Source organism: Triturus cristatus, chromosome 3_2 (assembly GCF_964204655.1).
Source record: "Triturus cristatus chromosome 3_2, aTriCri1.1, whole genome shotgun sequence".
NCBI classification, from domain to species: domain Eukaryota; kingdom Metazoa; phylum Chordata; class Amphibia; order Caudata; family Salamandridae; genus Triturus; species Triturus cristatus.
This window is the reverse complement of record NC_140584.1, coordinates 218,736,283-218,758,266: the sequence shown is the minus strand read 5'-3', so window position 1 is coordinate 218,758,266 and position 21,984 is coordinate 218,736,283. Positions and strand designations below refer to the sequence as shown.

General features: G+C 43.4%; 1 protein-coding gene across 3 annotated transcripts in view; it reads right to left on the bottom strand.

Annotated features, from left to right (window-relative positions):
* The window catches only part of LOC146857047 (histamine N-methyltransferase A-like), a 544,350-nt gene that overhangs the window by 213,862 nt on the left and 308,504 nt on the right, over window positions 1-21,984 (bottom strand). For all 3 annotated transcript variants that reach the window (XM_085647547.1, XM_085647545.1, XM_085647546.1), the window contains one exon: window positions 12,961-13,013. In XM_085647547.1, coding sequence (XP_085503673.1) covers window positions 12,961-13,013 — 53 coding nt within the window. The remainder of the gene's footprint in view (window positions 1-12,960; window positions 13,014-21,984) is intronic.

Sequence of the window (21,984 nt, the reverse complement as noted above, 5' to 3'; positions counted from 1 at the left end):
TCCCGATCGCCGGCGTCCTCAGGGCTCAGGGCTTCAGGCCACACCACCGTCTTCACGGCTGCTGCCGTCACTTGGGTTCTCAGCGTCTTCCCCCTAGGGCCTAAATCTATTCGGGTCTCCTGTGTGCTCCGAGGGTCTGTGGCGCAGCCGGGGCAGTAAGGTGCTGCTCACCTTGGTTTCCTGGAGCCTCGGGAAGATACAATCCGCCCACCAGTAATCCGTGCCGCCCCTCCAAATTCTGCCGGCGCCACTTTACAGCAATGTCCCCGATCTGTACTCTGCTCTCCCGGCCTCAAACACCACTCGAGGCCCCGGCGTCGCAGCTCGTTGGCCGAACGGCTCCGTCGATAGATCAGCGATGTCCCGAAAGCTCTGCACCGCCCGCACCAGGTGTTAGGGATAATCTGATACAGAGGATCGGTCACCTCACCTCTGGTGACGGAGGATGATGGAGGGCCAAGTGGGAAGCCGAGCCAGTCCTGGCTCACCGTCTGCGGCTTTGGCAGTGTTTCGGCGTTTTGCAGCGTTCACGCCCACCCTCGCGTTCACGCTCACCTGCCGCGAGAAAACTAGAGTCTGCACGGTGTTTCAGTGGCTTGGAAGTGGTTTAGGAGGGGCGGACTGATTGATTGAGTACAGCCTCTAGGGGGGGGCCAGGAAAGCACGGGAGCAGCCGGGCAGAGGGCAGAAGGCCGACCTGTGCCACGATCTTAATGGTTGCTACGTTCTCTTGGGGCTAACCGCTAGTAACCCTCTCCCCCTCTCCCCTGCACCTGCCCCTGCATTGAGGAGACATGCGGGTGTATGGCCCCCACCACGTTGACTGCTCCCACTGGGCACAAGGGCCCCCCAGGGGGCCGATGGGGCTTACCGCTGCTACAGGGACTGGTGCAGGTGCCATGTGCAGGCTGGTCCCCAGCTCACCGGTTTGCAGCTGGTATGCGGCTGTGGTGAGGGCGGCTGCTTACGGTGGTGGCTGCTGCGGGCACTGCAAATTCGGCTCAGAAGGGGCTCCGCAGGTTCCAGCAGATTAACGGTTAGCGGCTAGCGGTGGCGGTTAGCAGCCCACCGCTACTATTGCCAAGATGAAGCCTTATTTACGTTTCTCAGAATCCATTTCTCCAAAGAGTCTGCTCCGATATCACTCTCTCCTAAATAAACCAGGACCCAGATTTATCACTATATGATGCAGCACAATGCAGGAAGACAACTTGCTGCACTGTGTCAAATAGAGAGGGCAAGAATGTGTCATATCTATCAGGATTTGGCGTATTCCTGCCTTCTCCCTATGCTTGTGCATTGTGTGCTGCCTAGCACCAATTCCGACACCCTTGCCCCATGCAGTAAGGGTGCCTGCTTGTCAGCCAGGTTGCTTTTGTGCAGAAATTGACTCCTTCTCACACAAAAAGAATCCTTAGAGGCATTTTCCTCTTTCCAAGTGTGCTGCAGAATGTAGTACACTTACAAAAAGACAGCAACAAGGAGAAATGTCGATATTACTTCTTATTGTGCCTCAATTGGATAGGCTTACCATTTTGATGTGTTCCCAGGTTTACTAGTCTTGATTAATCTGGAAATGCACCAAAAAGCACAGCTGGATGTTAAGTAACACACACGCCCTACTATGTAACATCTTCCCACTTCAGAGTAACGCAAGGCATTGACGTGCGCTGCTTTGCATCATTCCAGATTTACCAGACAATGCAGGGCCAGGCAAATAGGCCTTGCGTGGCTTAGTAAAACTGACTTAAAGATTTAGTTTCCTTGTGTCACTTTTTGTGACACAAGAGCATCACAATCCTTTTATAAATCCAGCCCTGAATACTTCATGCTTTTCGTAAGGGACAATCCCAGATTGACTCCAACAAACCTATGTTTTTTCTTTGCTAAAACAAACCTGGAGCAGATGTATAACATATGATTATGTTTCATTAAATCTCTAACCTTTGATTCCTGACTACAATCTAGGACAGAAATGGGTGGAGAGACAATCCAAACTCATTTTGGAAAACACCTAACGATGAAGTCAGGCGTTGATTATGCTCTACACATTCTGACTAAATGTGACTCCTTCCCCTTCTACCTGATGTATCAGCAGACTTTCTATCAGTGGTCATGTGTTATAATTTGTATAGTGGACAATTGTTGCTGAATTTCAGGTATTTTTACATTTTCATTTAGAATCGTTAAGTGAGTTTCATAGTTTTTTCCCATGTGAATGTTACAGGATTTGAACCACAATTTCATCTTAACTTTTTTCCCCAGAATTTCTGATAACTTTTTTAAAGGAATATTAGCACTTGGACAGAGGTCCCCAGCCAGTGTGTTAGGTTCCCACTGCGCATGGCTGATGGGATTTACAGAGACCCTCACCTTAGAACAGGTCCTGCAACCAAACAAGCGGGCACCCAGATCTCACATTGCACAGTTTTTAGTTCCATGTGGTAGGTGTTGAAAGAAGAGCTGGACAGAAAATTTGCCTGAGGTGAGCCCTGCATACAACCAGCCTTGCATCCTACCAGTCCATGGACCCAGCCACACACCTGATGACTTAATGCCCTATTTTTAGTTGAAATTCACAATTCACTACTACTCATGAACTCTTTAAAATTCTGAAGTTAGACCGGGATGAGTGAAGATTTTGAAGGCAGGACAAACGTTATGCTATATGTAGCAGGTCATGATTGGTGATGTTTAAGGGTTTTATCAATTTGATGTGGAACCATAACATCACCCAACCAGTTAGGGGGACATATTTGCAGCTTATAACAGATGGGGTACGAAGGGCTACTTCAGAGACCAAAAGGGTGGAGAGATCCTTGAAAAGTGAAAGGAAAGAGGATACGTACTCCCACTGAAACAATCTTAACTCAAACACAGTATCCTCCCTTCCAACGAGCAATGATTAAGGAGAAAGGGAAAAAAACTATACTCCACTGCCCTTAGAGGTGGGAAGAGGAGGAAACCTCTTTTTGTATATAACCCTTACCCACTATAGTAGTGGCATGCTTTATCATTGGGTTCACCCTAACCCCTAAAGGTTAGGGCGGGCTCAACCATGTTCCAGGAAGCACATTAAAAAAGACTTGAATTTTTTTTGTATGGGTTTTAAAAAAAAATATTTAATAAAAATCCCTACCTCACCTTGTTATATTCCATATAGGTACCATAATATAGGACCCGGTAACTTCATTACCCTTCACCCATATTCTTCCCTACATTACACTTATAACAGTTTACAGGGACTGACCTTTCACCTAAATACGACACTGCATTCAGAAACACAGGTTTTCCATAGTTTGAAATCTCATACATTATGCATGAGGATTCTTGGAGGCACAGCAGGATGATCATCTCCTGTATAATATTTATGTATAAAGTTTGTGCCCAATGTCATCCTTAGGCCGACACAGTAATACAGAGAAGAAGCACCCCTGGGGAGGCCTATGGGTATTTATACATCACATCTTGCTAAGAGAGAGCAGAGGAGACCGAGACTTCCCGGCCGACACACTGACCAGAGATGCTGAGGTTCCTGCAAGCAGACACTACAGCTTGCAGTGGTCTAACATCCCTTGCGGGGTGTCCAACTCAAGACCAAGACGGGGTCCCACAGTCTCTCACTTCAGGTAATGGGGTTGAGTTTATCCTAGAGGGATTCTTGGCTTAACACCTACACACATGCTAGGTACATTTAGGTACATCTAGTTCGGGAAGTATCATAGGAGTACGCATCTTTTAATTATGCGTTTTATATACTAGTATGTTTTCATGACAATTGTAAGATGGTAGAGCTGTACCATCCATTTACCTTTATAGTACTGCTAATCATGTATATCTTATACTGTCTAACGGTTGTTGCAGCTCATCTATTCTACACCAGAATAACAACTGTTCAGAAAATACTTATTGAAAACGCCCAGCCAGTTTATTCTGTGTATCTCTCTGAGACAGACTATGTAAGCACGAGTTACTGAGCCAAAAGTAGCATATTGTTTCCACGATCCTGAGGGATCAGGGATGTCATGTTCGATGGTTGCTGAAAACTATTTTCTCCTTGGTAAGAGGACATCCTAGTGGCACTGTGAGCTAGTTGGTACAAAAGGCCAACATTCCCAGTGGGGGTGTTTAGAGTGAGTCTGACACCAATCCTACAGTGTATGCGGTCCAAACGTGCATATCCTCTATATTTGTTATAGGAGCTACACGACAAATCCAAGGTATCCCTTTATTAGTGGAGTGAGTGGATACGATTAAAAACTATGGGAAGGGGCATCCAGGATATTGTTGTCCTATGACCCTAAGGTAAAAGAGCCAACATTTTTCTGCCCTACTCAATTGGCCTAAATAGGTCCTGGGCATTCTTCAGGGTGGTAGTAGAGAAGAGATCCCCCAGTAACTTAATTTATGCAGCTGGAAACGTGTAGTGCTAAAGAATTACTTCAGCATGCAAACAAAAGATTGGTACTTATTGTCTGGAGGGATTTGCATGTGAACAGAAAGTACAAACAGAAAAATAGCATGATTATGTTTTCATTTTTCTCGAAATTACTTAATCATTTCAAAGTGACAGACAAAGGCATCTGTATTGTGTCACATATTGTGCTTGAATGACCATTTTTCAACTGATCTTTAGGAGTTTGGGTGAACCCAATGACGAAGAATGCCACTGCTAGAGTGGGTGAGGGATATATAGAAAAAGAGGTTTTCTCCTCTTCCCACCTCTAAGTGTGGTGGAGTATAGGTTTTCTTTTCCTTTTCTCCTTAATCATTGCTCCTTGTAAGGGAGGATACTTTTTTTGAGTTAAGTGAGTTTACATATTTACAGCACCTAACTGCACCAGGCACCCCTTGCAGCCCTCTACTGGTCTAACCTTGTCTTGATTGATGGACACATTGACCATAATAATTACATGCCACTGATACGATAATGTTTTTAAAAATCTGAAATGCAATTTGAAGATCCTGGTCCACAAAAACGGTTTTCCTAAGTGTGACATTTATAATGTTAAGCAGAAATATAAAGGCATCTCTATCAGGACCTATTCGTAACATTTGGGGCATACTCTTGTAAACAAATAGGGGAACACTTCTGAACTTTGGCACTTAATTGCCAAGAAATCAGGGGCCTTATGTTCATACAATGCATTTAATAAACTTGGTTGCAATTTGTGCACCAAAATTTACTGAAAGCACTGCTTTTTGCGAACTTCTAAAATTCAAATGGGATTGCAATGTGACCTACTTCAATAATATGCATGAGGTAAGTTGTAAATTGTGACCCACTATGAATCGCTACCATCACAGGGATCGTGGCTAGCTGGGGTCAGTGGACCATCATGCCTATGATTTCTTTTATGGTTTAAATCTCTTTATTGGTTTTATAAAATAAGAAGGAAAAGCAACACAAAATTATCAACCTATTAGCCATGCCATCATTAGAATTTCCCAATCAACCCCAAAACTCCTCCTACCCCCGGGACCAATCAGCATTTGAAATCAAAGCAAGTGCGATCCGATAGGCTAATGTGGAAAATTACAGGGACTCTTTCAGATAGGGGTATGGAGGGTCTCAGTTAATCGAAGAAGGCGTAAAAATTTGGGACAGTAGAGTTTGCAAAACTACAATGTCAGTAGTAATGTCAGGAACAGGCAGCAAATCTCAGGGAAAGAGGTTCCCTGATTCAATAAGAAAAGGGGCAGTCACTCCATCCCAAGTATGTGGCAAAACTAGTGTAACCATCCTAGATCTGTTAGGATCTGCCCACACCCCAATGTGTCATTATATTCTGCAGGGCTGCAACCAGTGCATCTCCAATCTGTCTGCCCCTGCGAGATTTGAGTGGGATGGGGAGTGTATTGGGTGGACCCAGAATGATTTTAGGCAGGGAATCCAGGAAGTTGTGTGTTGAAATGGGTATTGACGTCATCAAGCACTTGTATCCAGTAGGATGTGATGTGAGTGTTGGACAATCCCATAGTAAATGCAGTAACATGCCTAAAGAGCCACAATTGACAAACAATCTGGTTTTCAAGATGGATTACCTTTCTGCACCTGGGTAGGTTCTGAAATACCAATTTGTGGCGATCTTAGTTGCTGTTAAAATAATAGCCACATTACGAGCAAATTGATCTACAACCAATCTGGTTCCAGTATTTGAAAGCCGGAGAGTCTAAACCTGAAGTGAAATCTGGGTTACCCACAACTGGTGTAAGGGAAGAGGGGAATGAGGTAAGTCCACCCTGCTCAGCAACTTTGTAGGAGGCATCCAAGGAGGATTTAGTGATAGGGGAAAGATAAAGGTTCCTGGGGTGGGCGGATTTGTGAAAGAAGGTAATTTTCTACAGTGGCTGTCCCGCCACCCCTCTGTCCATGAAAACCCAGTGCTTTTCAGATTTGTCTTGGAACCCCACTCCAGAAAAACCCTAAGCTGAGCTGCCCGATAATAACGGTAGAGATACGGAACTCCTAAACCTCCTTTCGTCTGCGATCTATAGCTTAAGTCTCTGCACATGCGGGGTCTCCTAGCTGCCTATACATATGATATTTGATTAAGCCCCTGTTGACGGGTCTGTAATACTCCAGGAGGGAGTTCCACCAGGAACATCTGGAAGAGATATAATATCTTTGGTAGAATCATCATCTTTAGGGCTGCAATGTGACCAAGCAAAGGAAGACAGTAAGGTCCCAGCGATGTCATTTTAATTTAACTTGGTGAAGTAAGTTCTGATAATTGAGCGTCGCTGTTGTCTGGGTCTTAGCTGTGAGTTGAAGACCCTGCTATGGGATAGATGTTGTTGCCCATTGTGTGGGATATTTGTGTTGCAGGGTTTCCTGTGTGGGAGGTGATAGATTAAAAACTTGAGATTTGTGCACATTTACTTTAAAGCCTGCAGCCTGGCTAAATGTATCCAGTTCATGTTCATTAAGGAAGGTAGGTAATGAAATGGATTGATCTTCTAATGTTGCTATAACATTATCTGAGTAGAGACTGATAGCATGCTCTTCTCCCCAAAGAGGATTCTCTATATCATAGGATGAGGCCGTATTCTCTGAGCCATTGTTTCCATATATAATGCAAACACTAGGGGTGAGAGGTGGCACCACTGTCGCGTGCTGCTGCTGATCGGAAACGGAGCGGAGGAGTGCCCGTTCACCCGGAACACTGTAGTAGGCTGACTATAGCTGCTGAGGATCCATCTACACAATTTGTCTCCGAGGTCAAAATGCTTGAGAGTGGCTGCCATATACAGCCAATGAACTCTAGCAAACATTTATTTAGCATCTATTGCTAACAACATCTGCTCCTGATTTGAGCGCTAGGCTTTGTCAATGAGATGGAGTACATTGGCAGTGAGGCCAAGCATCAAGGGGCTCAAACAGGCTGCAAGGATGCCATTGAAGTTTAAGATCTACATTTAAAAAGATATTGGTTTTTATGATACACAATAACGTCTGTTCTTACCTGGCTTTGGAATAAGGACAGTGGACATTGGATGATGCTGTCAACAGGGAAGGGGGAATTAAGAAAATCACATTAAATAATCTTAAAAGCGAGCAAAATGTCTTGTAAAAGAGGGCAGAGAGGCCACCTGAGCCTGGAGATTTAAGTGTTTTTTTACGATGGTCATTATCAGCTGCTTGTTCCCCTGTTAATTTTGGGGAGTGGGCCTCTTGAAGGAATGTGGCTGGCGCATCTGTGGACAGGCTTTGGGCCGTATAAAGGTCTTCATAGAAATCTCAGAAGGTATTCACGATATGGGGGTCATCTTTCCATTCCTGAACCGCAGTTTCAAACTCTGTCTGGACCCACTTGCTCTGGCATCCACATCTATTGCCCCCAATATAATACATTTGCGGAGAATGAACCCTGCATATTTCGCACTATCCAGATTGATACCTGCCAGATAGGAATGGGCAGCTTCGAGCTGTCGCCATAGCCATGGAGCGTCCATCCATTTGTGAATGCATTCCAGTTCTCAAACCTGGTGGGACAGGTGTTTCCCATTTGTCCTTGCGTATTCTATTGTCTGCAGCAAAAATTGCAATCTGCTCCCTGCTAACAACAGCCTTTATACTTCTCCATAGTTTAGTGATAGTACTGTCGGGGGGCATTAATAGCTAGCAATTCCTATATCGCTTAAGTGATTTGCTTTACAACTTCAGGGCATTGCAATAGGATTTCTTGAAGTCACCAGGTTTAGGGGGGTGGCCTGGTTGGGGATGCAGTCAGGGTAATACTTACTGCAACATGGTCCGATAAAGAACTTATGGAAGTGACCTCAGGTGAGCCAAAAAATTGTCTAATCTAGCATATGTTTTGTGTGCATGGGAATAAAATGTGTAGTCCTGATTGTGTGCGCCATGGCCTGCCAGATGTCCATTAAGCCTATGTCACCTAACCATAGTGCCTTCTCAGGGGAAAGGGTTCACATGTGTCCATGACATTGGGCTGACCTTGCTAGCGCATTGTCACAAACCAAATTCAGGTCCCCCACCAGTATAACCAGCTGATCTGGGGTATTCATCACCTCTGTCCCTGCTCATCAGAAAAAGCGTTCCTGCCTTTCATTTGGGGCATAAATGGTGCCTAAGGTGAAAGCATGAGAGCCCACTATCACTGTATAAGCTAGCAATCTACCCTTAATTTTGGCCTGTTTGGGACCTACCTTCCTTTGAAAGGAGTTGAAGACTAGAATGGCCACTCCTGCAGTTTTACTGTGAAGTGATGAGAAATATTGTCGGGGAAAAGCTTCACTGGTAAGAAGGTACGTTTCATGAAGAAGAGAAATATGAGCCTCAGAATGCTCCAAGTATGAAAGGAAAGATTGCATTTTAGTGGGATTATTTTGACCCTTAACATTGAGCGTGAGAATCATCAGATCACCTGTCATCTGCACAAGAGGGGTTGTGAGATACAGAGGTACCTCTGCGGGGTGCTTTAAGCAACATGTATGAAGAACATAGTGTTGTGTGAGAGCCCATATCTAAAGTAATGGTGTTTGAAAAGGGGATCACTAGTCGCTGGGTCCCAACAAAACAAAGGAATAAACAAACCTATGGGTAAATGAAGAAGCAGTTGAAGAAACATTGTGAACAGTGTCAATGTCCAGGACTCAGCACGCTCTGGAATGTAAAGCAGAAAAACGGGTGTACAGTGGCCAATACTCATTTTCCCCAGCCCCCACCCAGGCCAGTCGTCAAGAGTGTGGAAAAAGAAAGAAGTTGAAAAGAGGAACAGAGGAGGAGAGAAAGGTCGTGGCCTGCTTCGTGTCACTGCTAAGTTGCCTGAATCTCCAGTGATTGGAACCAGGAGTGCATGTCTCTCTTTAGACATAGTCACTGGGTCTGGGCGTAGTTCTGTAGGGGATAGTCTTGTGGTTCTCCTTCTGCAGGTTCTCCGGGTTCCTTGATCATGCTGGTCATTGCAAGACTACTCCGGGAAGACATTTTTAATGTCCAATGATTGACAGGCCTCTTCAAGTGAGCAAAACTGATGAAGTTTCCCATCAAGTTGGAAGTCCAGTCTAAAGGGATGTTTCCAGAATTATATGGTATGCGGGTTGTTTAGGTGGGTAGTGACAGGAAGGAAGGCCCTAAGATTTTAAAGGGTGGATGCTGCTATGTCTTTATAAAGAATCGGATTGTATCCTTGGAACTGTATTGGGTGTTTGTCTCGAGCCATTCGGGGAATACGTTCTTTCTGCGGGAACTCACGAACACTTATCAAAATGTCAGCTGGAGTGCCGGAGCTGACCTTTTAGAGCCTACTCGACGGGTGCGATCCCATTTGATTTCAGTGTCTGGAGGTGCTTCAAGAATCAAGCAAAAACGTTCAGTCAAAAATGAGGTGATGTCTGACCCCTCCAAACCTGATGGGATGCCCCTAATACAGATGTCATTATGACGCAACTTATTTTCCAAATCTTTCACATGGGCTTGCAGGTCTAAGTGTTGGTCTTGAAGGTGAAGGACTTTCTGCTGGAGTTGCTCAATTTTCTTGTTTCGGCTCGATTCGTCATCTGTGAGTGTTGAGACTCTGTCTCCAAGGCTGTCTATGTCTCGACAAACCTCCTTGAGATAAACAGAGAGCTCTTTTTTGTGGGTTGGATATCGTCTCGCAGGGAAGCAAACAGGGCTTTAATAAAGGAGAAGGTGATTGAAGCATCAGGTCTTCCAGAATCTAGCGTCTCATCTGTGCACAAGGTGAAAATGAGGTAGTGGGCACTTATCTGGGGTTGAGGGATGTTGAAGGCTCCATATGATAGCAAAAGGTATGTAGCTTGTGTGGCTGCTGATCCTCAAGTCCATCAAGTGTGAAGCTGTTGTGAGAGCTGGAACTAATTCTAAGCTCAGGGACTCAAAGGGGCTACCCTCTGACGCAAGCTGGAACCGCCGGTTGCCACAGCTCCTCCAGAGCAGGCCACACTCTCCCTCATTACAGCCCAGTGGGGTGACAGGTAAGTAGAGTACATGAGACAACTAGCAGCCAAACACTCCAGGGCCCTCCACCCTAAGGCCCTCCTGGGCCCTCATTATCATCCCCGTGGGGGGGCGGGGTTTAGGCACAGCCAGGACTCAGCTCCAGAGTCCACCGAGGTCCGCTCCTAAAGGAGGCAAATCACCTTCTCACCCAGCCACTATCTCCTCCGTAGGATGCCGTGCCGTGGCAGCGAGACCACAGGCTCAATGCGGCAGTGTCTGTAAGGCATCTTCACGTATTTGGGATGGAACAAAAACAAATGTACCAGAAATGGTATTAGATTATAGACGTGGTCAAGGTATATTTGCTGATTTGAACCACGAATCACATGCACATTGGCGATCTATTCCACAAAAATGAATGAGAATATGTTACACAAGAACCAAAAATGGTATATAAATATAGTCAAGATGATTGACCTGGTTTAGGCCACAGTATTCACATGGATCCTCAGATACTTAGTTATTTCTCTACACAGGCTGTCCACCGCGCTTGTTTGTTCTGAAGAAGACCTGTGCTGACATCATTCATGCAGATTGTCAGGGTCGAAACCTCGACGGTTCTTTTGTCCATGCCATAGGTCCCTTAGTAAACCAGTATATAATGAATTTAGCAATCTAGGGTGATCTCCATTATTTGATGTGAAAATGGGACCTTGTTTTTCAATGCTTCGTTGTAAAAAATATTTATACAGTATTTGTCCAAATTTGTTGTATGATACACATACTTTATTCACCAAGTCACTACAATCACACCCACATGCGTTGTTTTTTTTTTTTTTAGTAGAGTTATTGGAAAGCTTTTATGACATGGTAATTCTTGACCTTATCCAATGATTTGCAAATATGAAGTAAAATATCCTTCTGAATGAGACAAATTCATCCATTTTCTTTTGTATTCAAGCGGATCGCTTTTATTCAATTGTATAAATCTCTCAGTGAATAACTCACGCTGCAAAGAAATTGTGTGACCCGACAGAACCATTTGTCTCTTGTAGTAGTCCAAATGGGGGTGAAACAAAAGGCAGGTGGAAACCTGCAAAACACCTGGTTCCTCACAGGAGCCGACACGAAAAGCTTTGCTGCCACACAGCTTTTCTCAGAGTTTTCCTTAATTCTTAAGCACTTCACAATGTGTTCTCTTACACCTTGATGCCCAAAGCATTCCATTTTTTAAACAGAAGGAATAGAGAATTCCAGATTTTTCACTGGTGTATGAACTACAATTACAAGGTGGACAGTAGGGCCCTGCTTTGAATCTTGGTTCACTATTTGATAAAAGAGGCCATCATGGACCCTCTAAGCATACTGGATAATTTAGTCCTTATATTGGAGGAGTGTGTTAGCTACAAGGGAACCCAGATTTGAATATATTTTCTAAAATACTCCTTAGAGTTGATAATTCAATGAAAGAGCACATATTTGTGAAATTCTGTACATATTTGAATGGATAAGTGCAGTGTAAAAGGAGGCTTATTCAATTTTAGAGCGTATTGTTCTATTTTTCATATCATTAGAAGATAGAGTATTTATATATGAAAGTCTTTTACAAATTATTAATTGACTTTATTGTAGTAAAGTGATGTGGGTGGACAGCTTCATACCTTTTTGTGGTAGCATGACAGCAAAGTCAATTATTTAAGATAGCAAAAGACACACAGATGATGGACAGAATGCAGAGCAAATCAAACATTCACCCCCAGTCAAGAGATCTGGGGTAAATCCATTGTTCTTTTGCTCACAATGCCACCCCAGTTTAGACCCAGCCATATGTGAATCAGTCTTGGCCCTGTGCCTCATGGGAACAGTACAGCCCGAACTGCCAAGTCAGGTCCTCCCAGGACAGGAACCAAGCATCCTGGAACCGGTTTTGGGGCATCATCCCTCATCAGACAGGCTAGCTTGAATCCAGAGGCACAGTGAGCCCGGGACAGGGTCAAGACACTAAAAACCCCCTGATAATTATCGGAGAGATCTACAGACCACTTTCTCTGCTGAAGGAGACATAGTCAAATGATTTGTTGGAAACAATGTTTCCCCATACCTTTTAAATATTGCCCCGTTATTTTCTGGCAATAGCTGAAACAGCAGCGATTCCACTGTAATTTCCTGCCGCTTTGCAACCCAGGCCAACCTTTTACATTGCCAAAAAATGGGTTGAAGGCTTGAACTTTTGAACAGTACAATCCATATTATATAATGTTTTGTAACATGCAAAATGAAGAACATAGATTTAGTTTACATTTATATGGCTAAACATAAGTTCACCAATTGCTTATCTCACTGAGGAAAGGCAAATATGCATATACAGGTCGGGAATATTTGCATTACTATCATCTAGCATTTACAGTACATTAGACTAAATGTTATGACAGTCACACTACACACCTTCTTCAAGTGATGGCTTCGTCAAAGCCAAAAAAACAAGCAACGCATTAGGAAAAAGAAATACATTGCAATGACTAAAACTTACAAACCTGTTCCACTTCCTATACCTAAGACATTGATTGAAGACTTCCCTTGTCCAGTCCTGAAAGTAAAATGGATACAACATGTTATTGCTGTGAATTAATTAAATGATATACTTATGCTTTATCAAAACTTTATAGTAGAGTAGAAGAAGACATACATTTAATGTTATCACCTGAGAACCATTGTTTCTCTAATCATTCATATCTGAATTATTACAGAAGTACAGTTTAAGGGAAGCAGTATTTGAATTGCTGAGATCCATATAGTAGGTATTTTTCAAATGAATGGCATTAAAAAGACAATACATTTGAATAAAAACTTTATGTTTTGTTTCAGTTTTGGTATTGTCTCATATACATATACTGTTAGACCTGTCATCCTTATGACATTCTTCCTTCAAATGTTTTCCCCGCTTACCTTCTCGTTTTGCTGTATCATTTTGTTGAGCTCAGGTCTCTGAGCACTATACCATTGCTGACCAGTGCTAAAGTCCCTTGTAAAGTGGTATACCATATACCCAGGGCCTGTAATCTAAATGCTACTAGTGGGCTTGCAGCACTGAGTGTGCCACCTACACAAGTAGCATTTCAAACCTGTCTCAGGCTTGCCATTGTAGGCCGTGTGTGTGCAGGTTACTGCCACTTCCACTTGCCATTTAAAACCACCTTTCAAGCCTTATACTCCCATTTTATTACACAGAAGTCACCCCTAGCGTAGGCCCTTGGTAGCCTTAAGGGCAATGTGCTGTCTTAGTAAAAGGCAGGACATGGCCTTTTAAGTTTTACATGTCCTGGTAGTACCAAACAGCTAAATTCATTTTTTCACTGCTGTGAGGCCTACTCCCCCTCGAAGGGTTAGCATTGGGAATTCCTTAATAAACTTTTAAGATGTAATTCCTGAGTAGAATGGGCTAGTTGAATTTTATATCCTTGGAATGGTAATGATAAATGCTCTATAATGGTACATTTGTATATAACATTATTATTTTAGAATGACACTTTTAGAAAGTATATTTAATCACACTAGGGCAACTCAGTATTCCCCCAGGAAACGTAATTAAGTCAAAAAACAAAATGTCCCTGGAGGGATTATTTCCAGTATACTTTGTGTTTTGTTAGTCTTTAAATCCAACACTACAATTATTATGCAGAAGACACCCTTTACAGTATAACCAATATATTGAAATAAAACTCAGGCGTACTGGTCAAATAATTCATTTTAATTTTGTTTTCACAATTATTCTATTTATTGTACAAAGATTAATACTCACATAAGCAATCTAAATTCAGAGTTAGGTTTACAATTGGCAATATTCATAAAAAAACACTGTTGTACCCCACATTGCCGAATCAAAAAATACAAATTTATTCTAAAAATGATCACTGGTAATAGATACATCCTCCTAACCACATGCAGTCTCAGATACACAGTCCAAACCGGTTTCTTCTTCTTTGTTCCAAAAATCTTATGGACATAATAATTAGATATCACTGTGACGGCTGTTAGAGAGGAGTAACCGTCGACGTTCATAGGTTAGCCAGTGGAAATGGATTTTTGAGCAACAGCTTATCACAGATACTACTATTTAAGGGTGGGCAGAATTTGCGAAAGTGCCATTCGCAAAATGTCGCAAAACGGCAAAAAATCTCCGCGAACACGTGAAATTTCATGTGCTCACGGAGATTTTGTGCTGATTAATGCGTTACTGAATTTGACCTTCAACTCGGTCACCTGCTTTATTTATATCTGTGAGTGCTTCCTGTTGAGGTTTAATTTTTGTGACAGGAGCATCGTGCCAGAAGGAATCCTGCCCTGCATATTTGTCCAAGAAGATGCCACCGTTTTGTGCAATACCTCTACTCAACTGGAGTACTTTCTACTGGCTAATCAGTAAGTGCTACCTCGGTGGGTAAATGTATAGGGCTTTTCCTACACTACAGCTGCGTAAAGGGCAAGAAGAGTTGTCTCCAGCGACCATGTGTGTCTGTAACTTTTGCCACCGTGCCGATGGGCGCCGGGGTCCCTCGAGTGAGCTGTCCATCATAGTGGGGAAAGGGCGGGAAGACGTTGCACACCATTGGTGTGTGGGCTGGGGCCAAACGGCAGGGCTTCTATGCAGTTCACATGCCTCTTGTTTATAAATGGTCAGAGACCGACCAGCGCAGCAGATGAGGAGACAGAACCTCCTGGTGTCAGGAACTACACGGGGATTGCGCTAAAAAAACTCATGGATGCACAGACCTCCATCAAGGATTACAGCAAATTGTTGATGGTAGATATGGGGAGAAAGCACACCTGCCTAGCCTCCACCGAGCTCATGAATCTTTTGTGCTGATTAATGCGTTACTGAATTTGGCCATCAACTCGGGCACCAGCTTTATTTATATCTGTAAGTGCTTCCTGTTGAGGTTTAATTTTTGTGACAGGAGCATCGTGCCAGAAGGAATCCTGCCCTGCATATTTTTCAAGAAGATGCCACCGTCATTGTGCAATACTCAACTGGAGTACTTTCTACTGGCTAATCAGTAAGTGCTACCTCGGTGGGTAAATGTATAGTGCTTTTCCTACACTACAGCTGCGTAAAGGGCCAGAAGAGTTGTCCAGCGCCCATGTGTGTCTGTAACGTTTGCCACCGCGCCGATGGGCGCTGGGGTCCCTCGAGTGAGCTGTCCATCATAGTGGGGAAAGGGCGGGAAGACGGTGCACACAGCTGGTGTGTGGGCTGGGGCCAAACAGCGGGGCTTCTATGCAGTTCACATGCCTCTTGTTTATAAAGGGTCAGAGACCGACCAGCGCAGCAGATGAGGAGACAGAACCTCCTGGTGTCAGGAACTACACGGGGATTGCGCTCGAGAAACTCATGGATGCACAGACCTCCATCAAGGAATACAGCAAATTGGTGACGGTAGATATGGGGAGAAAGCACACCTGCCTAGCCTCCACCGTGCTCGCGAATCTTTTGTGCTTATTAATGCGTTATTGAATTTGACCTTCAACTCGGGCACCTGCTTTATTTAAATCTGTAAGTGCTTCCTGAGGTTTAAAATGACAGGAGCATTGTGCAAGAATGAATCCTGCCCTGCATATTTCCGTCCCGCTGCGGATCGCGGAAGTTTTGGCATTTTCGCGTTATGCACGGAACGCGAAAATGATGAAATTTCACAATTTCCTGGAGCGGAACGGAAATTGTCACCTACCCTTACTACTATTTCTCTTGTGTTTTATTACATTAAAAAAAGAATGCTGTCACTGACATATTCACTTATCATGTTACTTGAAACATTGTTTTTTTGGTGTGTGTCTACATATATATATATAGACACGCCAGTAGGTAGTTATAGTTAGAATGTATTTTCCAAAGGAAAATTATTTTTTATTTGCCAATATCTTTAGCTCCGTTTGACGAATCTTCGCAAAATTTTCAAAATTAATGGGGCGCTCCGGTCAGCTCCTGTCTTGAAAGTTTTGTGGTGATTCATCAAGCTGAGGCCAAGAAAAAAAGGGGGTCCCGAAACACGTTTTCTCCATGTTAATTTCCAGAGGAATTTTGAAACAGGTTACAGCCCGAACTGCTGAACGGAATTACACCAAATTTGACAAAAAGGTATATCTTGGTCCAGAAATCGGCCTTTTTTTTAAAATGGTGCAAATCCGTTCAGTAGTTGCTGAGAAATTCAAAAAAGAAAAATATCGATATTTGAGCACCAAGGAGGGTTTACGAACCCAGCCGGGCACGAGCTTCACTCTGATTGGCTGCCAGCACTCTAAACCAGAATATGTTGGCAGCCATCTTGTGACTCAGTAACCGAGTAACAAGAAAAAGGGTAGAAAAAACATTAAAAACAATAAAAGGGGGCAGGATGGAAGCACTCTGAACCCCTAGGCCTCCTCATGGGGTCCCACAGGGACCCCCAGGCCCCAAAAATGAATTTTTCCTATAGTTTTGGCCGAATTCATGCTGGGTTTGCGAATCTGGCCGAAATTATTTTTAACAAATGAAGCTCGTGATCCCGCGCTTCATTTGTTAAAAAGCCCCTGAGTGGGCCAGGTCCCGGCAGCAATTCTGAAATTAAGGTGAGGGGCCCAGCCCCCACAGCCCCGGGGCCCGCCACCTCCTCAGGGCTTCATCATTTATTCACGGGGGCACGTGGCCCCCTGCAGCCCCAGGGGCCGCCACCTCCCTGGGGCTTTAATTAAATAAAGGGGCACTGCCACCTCCCCAGGGCTTTGTTGAAATTGGGTAGGGGGCCTCGTGGGCCCTCCCAAGCCCTGGGGACGGCCACCTCCCTGGGACATTTAATTATTTGGGGGGCTCACAGGCCCCCCCAAGCCCCGGGAACCACCAGAGCTACCTGATTTAAATGCGGGGGCTACGTGACCCCCGCAGCGCCAGGGACTGCCATCTCCCTGGGGCTACTTTCAGAATTAAAGTGTGGGGGGACTCGAGCCCCCCACACTGCCCCTAGGGACCACCACCTTCCCGGGGCATTGTTTATTTAAATTCGGGGGTCCGTGCCAGGGACTACCACCTCCCTGGGGCTTTACAAATGCTGGGATGGGGCAGTTCGACCCCCCTACTGGAGCCCTCGATTGCCCTGGGGACCACCACCCCCCCAGGGTCGGATCCTGCAATGCTGTTTGCTATGGCAGGGCAGGATCACGGCTCCCCACTGCCATAGCAAACTACCCCTATTGTTATCTCCAGTAAGTCCAACACAGTGGGATTCCTAAGACGTCTTCAGAGGACAAGACCCCTTTCTCCATTACTCTGCAAACGTGCCTCCTGGCAGACTACGGGATGGGGGATGAAGTCCAATTTACTCCTGAGGGACTTTGGGTGCCAATAAGCCCTCCTGGTATCTCCTCTAATTCCTATGTAGCAGAATTCCTGAGCACAGGTCGGAGGCCCAGCAACCTTTCTCCACCAATCTGCAATTGCGACTGCTACTTAAAGAAGCATCTTTCTGCACCTCTTACTTAGAGGTAGTTTTAATCTCCCTGTCCTATTAGGTACTAGGGCCTTACAGAGGAGGTCATGCCAATCAGAGGGGTACCCCAACGCAGAGTGTTCCCTAGTGTATATAGGTGTTTTCACTGGATACTAGGGGTATTTTAGCATTGCACTGGCTCTAGGCCTGGTTAGCCAGAGTCACTTGCCACCAGTAACCGTCAGCAAAAAGTTAGGGGCACAGGATGACTTTGCAACAAGGCCTCTTTCTGCTCCTCTGTTGGTTCTTTGTGCACATCTATTGCTTCTTTCTGTACCTTTGTTCGTCTTTCTGGACTTCTGTTGCCTCTTTCTGGTTTTCTCTTGCTTCTTTCTGTGCCTTTCTTTCTCTTTCTGCACATGTCCTTCCCCTGTAGGAATAGTTAGAAATTAGCATTTAAAAAACCTTTGAAATTCACTAAAAAAAAAAACACAGGTTTCAGGGACGTTATAGTTAGAAATTAGCATTTAAAAAACCTTTGAAATTCACTGAAAAAACCACAGGTTTCAGGGACGTTATAGTTAGAAATTAGCATTTAAAAAAACCTTAGAAATTCACTGAAAAAAACATAGGTTTCTGGGACGTTATACTTAGAAATTAGCATTTAAAAAGCCATAGAAATTCACCTGAAAAAAACACAGGTTTCAGGGACGTTTTAGTTAGAGATTTTCATACAAAAAACCTTTGAAATTCTTTAAAAAAACATAGTTTTCAGAGACGTTATAGTTAGTTGGACATTTCACTCATACAAAGCTAGACAAATGTGTCCGGTATAGTTAGTTACGCTAACTATGACTCATGCGCCCGCAATGCACTGCTGATGATGTCACATATTATATAATTCATGACTTGGTCAGTGACATCACTGATGACATCACTGATGACATCTCAAATATGCACATATATACTATTGGAAAGTTCTCCCTCAAGAACAATGTCACCAGTTCAATAAAATTCACCAATGTTTATTCAAGGAAACGTCAAATTCCTATACGTGTTGAAGCTGCCAGACAGAGCCACTCACTTACCCACACAGCCACTTACACACCCAGTCACTCACTCATATAGCCATTCAGATACCCACTCACTCACCTATAAAGTTATTACACTCCCACTTACCCACCGATAGAGTCACTCACACTGCTACTCACTCACCCATGCAGCCACTGACACACCCACTCACTCAAGAATACAGCTACTTACACAGCATCTCACTCACCACACAGCTACACACACACCCACTTATACACCCATGTAGTCACACACACACCCATACACATAAGGGTACATAAAGTCACACAGACACTCTGATGATATATGTTAGAAGTAGTATCATTCAGTAATAATGCATCTAGTATACTAATTTAACTTTTGCAGGAGGTGAGCGTATATGTTTGACACCCATAAACTCTTAAAAACAGTTACACTTGATTGATGATGTCATAAGTGATGTCATTTGAGATGTCACTGACCATGTCATGAGTGATAATATTTGTGAGGTCATAAGCAGTGCATTGCAGAGGCACGAGTTATAGTTAGCTCAGCTATAAGTTCTGAATATAACGTCACTGTAACTGTTGTTTTCTTAATGTATTTCTAATATTTGTTTTATTCTATTTCCTGGCTATATCATCCCTGTAAACTTTGCTTTTTTTAGTGACTTTTAAAGATTTCTAAAATTCCATTTTCTAACTAGAAGGTCCTTGTAACCTTTGGTTGTTTAAGTGATTATCAAAGTTTTTTTAACTAGTAGTTGCATTTGTAGAGTGGTGTAATGCTGTAAAGAATGCTGAGGAAATGTCTCCAGCGCTGTTATGTGTCTGTAAGTTTTTCATTGTATTTGTTGATCAACCATGTTCAACAGATAACTATAGACAGTGATACTGCAGAGAAAACTGATTTTTACTTTGAAGAAGTAAGTGCCTCGTTAAGTGGTGGTCATGAACTGTATTCCTAGACATGAAGAACACCTCTCCAAAAGTATTAGACTATATGCTGAAGAGGCCTTTTAGTAAGGTGCCTATCATTAATTTTTTTGTGGATTATTAAAGGTGTTTTTTATATACATTTTTATCATCACAACTTCTTCACAGTCACCACGGGGACACCACGGATAGTGTGTGTTTTCAAAAAGTCTAAAACATATATATACACATATTTGAAGCACTCTTTGAAACCAGTGGATAAGTAGTAGGGTCTTGAAATTTGTATAAATGTAATGATATTTTAACACAATTTCTTTCAGTTGTAATTTCGAGCTTTTGCAATTGTGCCGGCCACCACGATGACGTTGATGACCGCAAAGCGTGCCTGTTTTTAAAAAAATCTGAAACATATATATATACACATATTTGAAGCACTCTCTGACACCATTGGTTTAGTAGTATGGTCTTTAAACTTGTAAATATGTAATAATATTTGAACAAAATTACTAGTACTTGCTGTTTCCTACTTTCACGATGGTGCCGGTCACCCCAATGATCTCAGTGATCAGTGATTTGGAATGGAAGACATGTGATTGGAGGAGTCAGTTGCTGTAATTTTGGAAAAATTATCCCACTTCTTTCTTCTTTCTTGAATGTTCCTCTGTGGGATAGGAACACTTTTGGAGCTCTGGTGGGGATATTGAAAAAAGGGAGAGTTTTGGACACACTTTTGTGCTTTTTGGAAAAATATTTTGGCATCAGGGTCAACTGAGGAGGAAGAACACCGGCTCAGCCAATCTCAAAAGCAGGAGGTGCCAGTAGGAGAAGAAGACACTGATGATGAAGAGCTGTCATCCAAGAAGCAGAGTGTGGCTTGGGTTTTTTTAAAAACCACTTTGAGTGAGGGCAAGACTACTGCAAAAAAAGTAAAATGTTATTTTTGCATGAAAATACTTTCATGTGATATTGTCAAGAACTACACTTGTGATACTACCTCTGTTGCCAGTAGGTAGTTAAAGTTAGGATGTAGTTTCCATAGGAATAGAGTTTTTTGGTTTGAAGGCTACTGGCAAAATGTATAGAATTAGTTCACCGCTCACTTCAGCTGCAGTCTGCAAAATGTTTGGCTGATCCACCAAAGTGAGGCCCGAAAAAAAGGGGGGTCCAAAAACTCATTTTTCTGATGTTAATTCTTTAAGGAACTTTAGAGATGGCTACAGGTCAAACCGCTGAATGGAATTACACCAAATTGAGCATGACAGTAGATGTTGGTTCGGGGAAGTGCCTTTTTGAGAGTGGGTGTAAGCCCATTCAGTAGTTTTGGAGTTATTTAAAGGTGTTCCAGATATTCAACTTGGGATGTGAAGGGAACGCGACTCTGACACATTGCTATGTGAAGCCATGTGACAGAAAGAGAGCTGTCATTGGCTGGAGGAAGGCTTTGGAAAATGTTGCGGCTACCATTTTGTGAAGTGAGCTGGTCCCAGTGGATTGTTTAAAGTTCAAAAAACCATAAAAGGGGTAAGGGTAGGAGTACCTTGATCCCATTGGATGTATTGTTGGGGGGTATGAAGATATATTTTGTGTTTTAGAATACTGGGATTTTTTTTATTTCGATGGGGTCGCGACTCCAGCATGGCTCTAAGCGTGGTCCCCATGTAACGTCATGCACCACACCAAAACGGCATCCATTTTCTCTAGCGGATATATGCCAGTGGTAAAAGGTTTATAAGAGATCAGGGTAGGGGGTACCCTGACTCCATTATTGTATTATAGAATTTTGCAAGGCATCCCTTACGAGCAAAGAAATGTGGTCATTTGTTTGTTTTTTACACGTGTGAAGAAGCAACCCCATCACGACACTCAGCGTGCCCCCTTTGTGTAATGTTGCAATGTAGTTACAAACCTCAATGAAAAAAATTGAAACACTGATTTACACAGTAATGCATGCACTCATAGCCACACAGACATGCACACATCCACACATAGACCCACTCATAGAGTCATGCAACCACTCAGCAGCCCACTCATAGACTCATAAACCCACTTAAAGAATCACTCAGTCACTCACCCACTGAGAAACCCACTCACAGACTTATCTATACAATTACAGACC